At 61.1% G+C, this 7,105-nt stretch overlaps 1 protein-coding gene across 2 annotated transcripts; it reads right to left on the bottom strand.

The window, feature by feature from the left end:
* Positions 1 to 115: 115 nt before the first annotated feature.
* ANKZF1 (ankyrin repeat and zinc finger peptidyl tRNA hydrolase 1) lies at positions 116 to 7,032 on the bottom strand. Of its 2 annotated transcripts, XM_080346352.1 has the most exons (16): positions 6,989 to 7,032; positions 6,605 to 6,730; positions 6,243 to 6,349; positions 5,768 to 5,870; positions 5,187 to 5,371; positions 4,804 to 4,919; positions 4,361 to 4,514; positions 3,917 to 4,139; positions 3,631 to 3,732; positions 3,258 to 3,431; positions 3,027 to 3,143; positions 2,317 to 2,590; positions 1,760 to 1,871; positions 1,470 to 1,637; positions 1,285 to 1,355; positions 116 to 720 (listed from the first exon to the last, which is right to left on the bottom strand). In XM_080346352.1, the coding sequence occupies exons 2-16, from the start codon at positions 6,723 to 6,725 to the stop codon at positions 600 to 602; spliced, it is 2,148 nt and encodes a 715-aa protein (XP_080202478.1). In that variant the 5' UTR covers positions 6,726 to 6,730; positions 6,989 to 7,032; the 3' UTR covers positions 116 to 599. The 2 variants fall into 2 exon arrangements, with proteins under 2 accessions (XP_080202478.1, XP_080202479.1); XM_080346353.1 differs by lacking the exons at positions 1,285 to 1,355; positions 6,989 to 7,032 and having other exon boundaries at positions 6,605 to 6,863.
* Between the last annotated feature and the right edge of the window lie 73 nt (positions 7,033 to 7,105).

Here is a 7,105-nt window from a genome sequence, read left to right on the forward strand (position 1 = left end):
GGGGCCAGGAATGGTAAGGGCTAAAGAAAAAGAGGGTCAGAATCAAGCTTGTTTTGCATGTTAATCCCAAATAGTTCCAGTAGTCATGCAGACACCGCCACTCCTAGGGGATCAAGGCACCTCTTTATTGACAATGGAGGCAGAGGAGGTAGTTGCTGACATGGCACGGCTGACAGTCCAATGGCATCCAGGAGAGGAGAGGACAAAGCACAGCCCACAGGGCGCCACAGGCACCGCTGCAGGCAGCTCAGGGCTGCAGGATCTGGATATGTCAGAATTGGCCCCACCACCACAGGCAGCAGCCTAAAAGGCAGAGGTGAGAAAAGCCAGCAACAAGACCCTCCAGCTGGAGCTGCACCATGGAGCAGCCCGGGCTCCTCACACTAGTACACAGGGACTTCCCAGTTGTAATGTCCCTGGACTCACCACCTACAGTGACATTCTAGCCCTGAGCCTTGCCAGAGTTACCCCCAAAAGTGACAAGTCCAGCTCAGTTGCTCTGACCAGCACTGCTCCACAAGCTCTCTCTCACTGCACAGCCAGTGCTCAGCTGTGTCTCCACTGCAGTGGTCCTTGTCAGGTGGCAACAGGCCCCAGTCTCACGTGTGGCCAGCCCGGGCCCGGCGGTGGGTTTGCAGACAGGCCGTGGAACAGAAGGAGAAGTCGAGGTAATGGAAAGGGGTCCGGCCCAGCAGGGACTCTCCACAATGCCAGCAGCGGCTGCAGGAAAGAGCAGAGGTGGCCCTGAGTGAAGGGGACACTTGCAAGAGGGTCAGCGGAGCGTGAGGATTCACTGCCTGGGCTGTGACATGGGACAGCAGCAGCATGAGGGAGCTGGGGCTCCCCTGGTCCTACAGGGCACACCCAGCAGCCCAGCCAGGAGGTAATGCTGTGTGGGACAAGGCAGTTTGAGGCAGGCAGTACAGGGGGGAATTTGGCCCCTTACAGAGCTGTAAAGCCCCTGCCCAGATTAGCACAGGCAGGGCTGGCTGCCCACAAACCTGAGGGGTGGTGTAGGGAAGGGACATGTGGTGCAGGGTCAGAGGCAGAGGAGTGGCTGGGGGATTAGCATGCCACAGCTCTGGCTGCAAGTGGACCAAGTTGTCCTTTCCAAAGTATTTCAGGGGGCCAAGGAAAGAGCAAGAGAAAGCTTTTAGACAGGCACTGCTGGGAATTCAATGGCCAGGAATAGCTTTAGGCTGGAAATGAGAACTGGAGCAAGAAGGGCAGGGAACAGCTGTGCTGACATGGGAGTTGGTGGCACTGTGCTGCCAGGGCTGTTACCTGATGTTGGCAAGGGTTGTGCTGGCGTCCTGCAGCTGCGCAGCCAGCCTCCGCTCGGCAGCCAGGGCCCTCTGGGGAGGAGAGACAGCTCAGTCCTCCCAGCCCTGCGAGCTGCTGTGCCCAGAGCCCACGAAACCAGCACTGCCCCAGCCAGGCTGGATCCCCTTCCCTACACACGGCCTCACCTTCTCCCTGTCCGACAGGGCTGCGAACCGCTGCTTCTCTTCCTGCTCCTGCTCCCAGCGCTGCCGCTCCTCCCGCTGCGCCTGCTCCCGCTGCTTCCGCTGTACTTTCTGTGCCCGCTTCTTCTCCAGCTTCTTGGCCTCCATCTCCTGTGTCAGGGGCCCTGGCACCTGGGGGCAGAGGGCAGTCAGCACCTCCAGCTGACCCAGGGGCAACACCACGAATGGGCAACGGGACCTTTGTTCTGGGGTTCCCCAGGCCCAGCAGGTGAGGGCAGAGGGCAGGCACCCACCTTGGCACGGCTGTAGTCATACTTGTTTGGATAGTCCACCATGAACTTGCGGAAGGCATTGCGGGTCGGTTTGTCAGCAGAGACGCAGTATGGGGCCTTATCCTGCCTGTCTCTGTGAAACAAGGAAGACCAGCTCATGCTGCCATCTTACCACCTGTCTACCACTGGGCTGTGAGCCCAGAGATGTGCAATGGGTATTGCAGGCCAGGGTATTGCACCCAAGGAGAGGAAAATTGCTTATCCCTACATCAGAATCCCCCAAATCCTCCCTTTATTTCATCTCAAATGCCCTGCAAAGGGTGGTCTCATCCCTACATTCTGAACCACCAACGAATAAGTGTGGGAACACTTTGAGGCAGTGACTACCTGCTTGCTGCTGTGCCAGATAGGGGAGAGAATGGTGGTTCAGCTCTTGGGCCTCCCATAACCAACACAGATGCCCCGTCTGGGAGAGAGCAACGCCGGCTGCCCAGGACAAGGCCAGCACCAGCCTCTGGTAGTTGCTCAGCTCCCATATCAGGGCTGGCATTGTCAACCACTGGGCACGTGGGCCATACCTGAGAGCAGGGTCCGCCCCTGCCTGCAGCAGCAGGCACACAGCCTCAGCCTTCCCTGCCCGCGCCGCCACGTGAAGCAGGGTACAGCCGCGCTCATCCACAGGCTGGTTGAGCAGGGAGCGAGGAAGATCCAGGGGCTGTGTGTCCTCCCCATCCTTGCTGTCCCTGAGCAGGCCCCCACTCTCTGACACACCCAGGAGGTGCCGCAGCATCCCCACGTCACCCGTTTTGCAGGCGGTGAACAGGGCATTGCAGAGCTGGGTCTGAGGGTCTCCTGTGAGGGAAGAGAACAGGAGGGGAGTCTGATGGCTCCCTGGGCAAAATGGTGCTCTAGCCTGACTAGGAAACACAGAGTGCAGTTAAAGCATCATCTGCTACCTGGATTTGGGCACTGCAGAATCTCCAGCACCTTCAGAGTCTGTGACGATGTACATTGTCACATTGCTAGGCACTGTTGGCAGCAGCTGAGCCCTCTCCTAAGATAAGGCCTGCTCCAACCCCCTCCCAACACGCCTGGCTTAGCCAGATGCTGCCTGGTTCAGAGCTATGGCTCCACACACACGGCTCTTCCGAAGGCATGTGGCTGCACTGGAGCCATCCCACATGCAGCTGCTCTGGGCACCTGTGTGACAACGTGCTCGTTACCCCATTGCAAAGCCACCAGCAAATGGGGCAGGCACCCACCAAGCCCAGCTCCCAACGCCACTTACCTCCGTCACCCCAGGGAAGGGGCTCAGCCCCAGCCTCCTCCTGCAGCTCTGTCACCAGCTCCAGGCTGGGCTGCCTGCACTGGGTGTCAGGGCATCCTGTCTCTTCAGCACGATGCCCTGCGCGGGGAGAATGTGCTGAGGACAAGGGCCAGGGCCAGCCTGCACCCCAGCCACGGTAGTCACTTCCCCAATGCCTTCCTACACTGCGCCCAGCCAGTTCTTCACCCTCACCTTTCTCCACCTTCTTGTCCCTTTTCTTCCTCCTTCTGCGGTTTCGCTTGGGCACCACTTCAAACTCCCGGAGGTCCAAGGTCCCCAGTGTTACTTCCACAGTCTCCAGTTCACCTGCAGGGCTTTCCTCTTCCTCCTCATCCTCTGGGGCTGAGTGGGCTGACAAGGCAGGGGCTGAGGCCCCCCAAACAGCACGAATCACTTCAGGCTCTCAGCCAAGCTCACCCTGCCCTTCTGCCCAGCACGAGGCCACATTTCTGAAGACCTCTGCTGTGGTGCCAGGCCCTGTCACAGGGCTGCAAACCTTGTTCCATGCCATAACATCAGACTCCACCACTTGCTCAGTCATGCCTCTCTCCATGGCTCAACTCACCACTTGCATCTTCTTGTGTGGAATCCACGTCTGCTTTCCACTGCCTCTTCTGCCAACCCTTCCGGGGGGACCCAGTGATGTCCTCCAGTGGTGTGTCTTTCCCTGGGCAGCAAGGGTGCTCCAGTCATTGCCTGGGGACAGGGAGCACCCCATGTCTCCAGGGACTGAAGGTTGGAGAGCTAGCATCCCCACTCCATAGCGCGGATGTACGTACATCCCTGATGTACGAGGGACCACATCACCCCACCTGCTCTGACCCACAGGCACTGGAGCCGGTCCGACTCACCATACACCTGCAGGCTGGCCAGTGTGGCGTGGACTCGCAGCACCTCTCGCAGGGTGGCCCTGCGGGTGCTGAGGGGGATGTGGTAGACGCGAGGGTCACCCTGGGTGAGGGGTGGGTTCCTGCCACTGAAGAGCAGCGCACGGTTGTGGCGTGGGGCCCGGAGGAAGATGCGCTGAGCTTCCTTCAGGTGCTGTGCCCAGGCTGCCAGCAGGTCCTGAACTTCCTGGGGAGGAAGGGAGGCATTATGGGGTCCTGAACATGCTGAGGGGCACAGGCAGCTCTGGAACAGCGACAGACCCAGGACAGAGCAGCCGCAACTGGGCCCTGAGCCCTTCCAGAGCTCACACTCCCCTATGCCCTCCAACAGCTGTGTGGTGCCACCCCACAGAGCCAGCTGCAGCCATGACCCACTACCGAGAGCCCAGAGCTGTGGTGCAGCCTCACCTTGAGCAGCGCTGCCTCGTTGTAACGCCGCAGGGAGGCTCCGGCCGACCTGGGTGCCGAGCCTGGGGTTTGGGAGTCCCGGAGTCCCTGGGCTGTGCCCCGCCGCGCTCGCACTGTGTAGCGGTGGAAGGTCTTGTGCTCCTGCACCTGGGGGCTGTGGAGAGGGGTGAGCATGAGCAACAGGGCCCCAGACAAGGAGAGGAGGTGAGATGGTGCTCCTGGGACCCCAGAGGGCTTGTGGCTGCCCCTGGGGCCCTAAAAATTTACATTTCTCTTGCAGAGCAACTGGGCTTAGCCAGCTCTCAAACAAAGACTAGGAGTTGTGGGAGCCCAGGGTGTGGTAAGCGCTGTGATGGAGGAGTGAGGAGAGGACAGCCACCCAAGGCCTAGCCTCACTTGACTGTGCCCAGAGGGGCAACCACAGTTCTGTGCGACTCACTCACCCCCGGAAGACAGCTCCTGCGAAGTGCCCGCCGCCCATCATCAGCACAACCCAGCAGGTGCTCATGCTGAGGCTCTGCAGTGATGCTGTCAATGCCGCTGGCTCCTCAATGCCACCCTGAGACACAGACACACTTGAGATCATCTCATTACCTCCTGCTGTCCCCCAAGACAGAGATCAGCCGCTCTGCTGGCACCAGAAGCAGGTTTCTGGTAGCACCACAGAGACAAACACCAGGCCACCAGCAAGCCTGGGGGTCTCACCTAGCACCATAGACTACCCTTCACATCACGGGAGGTAAAGGACTGTCGGACAGATGTCTACACCCCAGTGCCACCCACTTTCTCTGCAGTCTCTCTCCCAACAAGCTGGGCTGTGACTTGCCTTCCCAGTGCCCAGCACACAGCGGTAGGCAGAGATGAGCTGGCCCTTCGCATTGCGGAGCAGCACCTTGTGGGAGCGGGGGGCCGGGGGGGTCTCAGGGCTGTCGCTGGCAGAGGGCAGCAACTCCAACTCACTGCTTGCATCAGAACTCTCTGAGTCAGACCCTGAGATGCTAGAAACTTCACCTGCAAGAGAAGGAAATTTATGCAGTGGAGCAGGGCAAATATTAACCAACAGCCTCCCCAATGGATGCTAGGTGACTCCAAGGGCTAGCCCAAGACTCCAGAAATGTCCTGTCCAATATCCTACATATCACACAGGGGCTGTGGGCTGGGAAGACAGGTGTCTGGGACTCTGAATCCCAGGCATGCATAGGCAGGGGCTTGGGTAGAACACCTCCTTATCCCCACAAAAGTCAGCAGAGCTCAGGAGCAGTACTGGACCCCTAGAAAACCCCACAGGGCAAAACAAAGAGACCGTGAGCTGGCAGAGGTAGCCAGGGCCTTCATTCCTGCACAGAACACCCACAGTGAGGCTGACGACAGGTTCTGGGCTCCGCTGGGGGCAGTCCTGCTCCTCACCTGCACGTGTCTTCTCCTCAAACACCTCTACTGGCAGTATCTGGCGTCCCAAGAGTCGCTGCTTCAGGTTGAAGCGATGCCAGTCGAGACGGTAGTGCTCAGTCTGTGAAGGAAAGAGATGTGAGCTGGCATGGTCTTGGTGGTGCATGGAAACCAAGCGCCACCAAAGGGCCTCAATGTGGCAGATGCCAAGGGCTCAACCAATTCTGGGACCCTGCAGCGATCCTGACTGGAAGATCATGGTACATTAAGGAGTCAGCCATGTAACAGTTAATCTGAAGAGCTATAGTGCTGCAGGTACCACCTCCCTCCAGTAAAGGACATTCTAAGCAATAACATGCAGGGTCTGAATGACAGATTCCAACAGGACTTGGGCAGCAGAGCTCTGGGGAGCAGGAGCGCTGGTGCTGAGTCTCCGCAGCAGGACCCTCGCAGCCTCACTCCCACGTCCCGCTGGCCACCCGGCCCCACTCACCTGCTCCTCCCGGCTGCCAAACACTTGCCCACAGGTCGAGCAGCACATCCGCTCCGGCACCTCAGGGACCCCGGGGGTCTTCTCGCTGCCGGCAGACGCGGGTTTCTCTGGAAGGGGCAGCAAGGGCTGTGCACGGGCAGCTCCCCAGGCTGCACCACAAGCAGCAGGGCCTCCTGCATCTCTCCTCAGCCACCCAAAGAGCTTTAGGGGCCTCGGGGTGACAGCGAGCAAAGCCTATTGATTCACCCTCCAGGCAGCAACCACAGCCAAGCCGCGGGCCAGCCGCCCGAGCTGCACCGGGCACGGAGCTGCCCCTTCGCGGCCCGGGGGACACGCACTCGGCCACCCCCCGCCCCACGCACCGCGGGTCCCTGCTGCCGGCTCCGACGCGTCCGCTGCGGCTCCGACGACGAGGGTCAGCCCGTGCAGGAGAACGGGGTCCTGGGCGGCCTCGAAAACCGACCTGCTCTCCGGGGCCGGCATCACTCCTGCGCCCAGCGAAGGGAACAGCGCCTGAGCCGGGGCGGCGGGAACCCTCCGCGGGTGACCGGGCGGGCCCCCGCCGCTTCCCGAGGCCCCTCTACCAGCCCCACGGGCCCAGCCCTCTCCCGCCGCCCGAGCCCTCCGTGCGGCTGCTGCCCCCGGGCTCCCCCCCGCCCAGCTGCTGCCCCCGAGGTCCCGCCCCCGCCGCCCCTTGTCACCCCGCCGCCCGCCGCCGGTAACGGGGGCGCGCGCCCGCCACTCACGTGCGACCGCGGCCGGCCCGGAAGCGCCACCCGGCTGCCGCACGACACATCCTGCCCCCTACGGGCCGCCGCCGGGCTCAGCCCGGCCTCCCGCCCTCCCACCTTCTCATTGGTCTG

Source organism: Nesoenas mayeri (assembly GCF_963082525.1).
Source record: "Nesoenas mayeri genome assembly, chromosome: 6".
NCBI lineage: Eukaryota > Metazoa > Chordata > Aves > Columbiformes > Columbidae > Nesoenas > Nesoenas mayeri.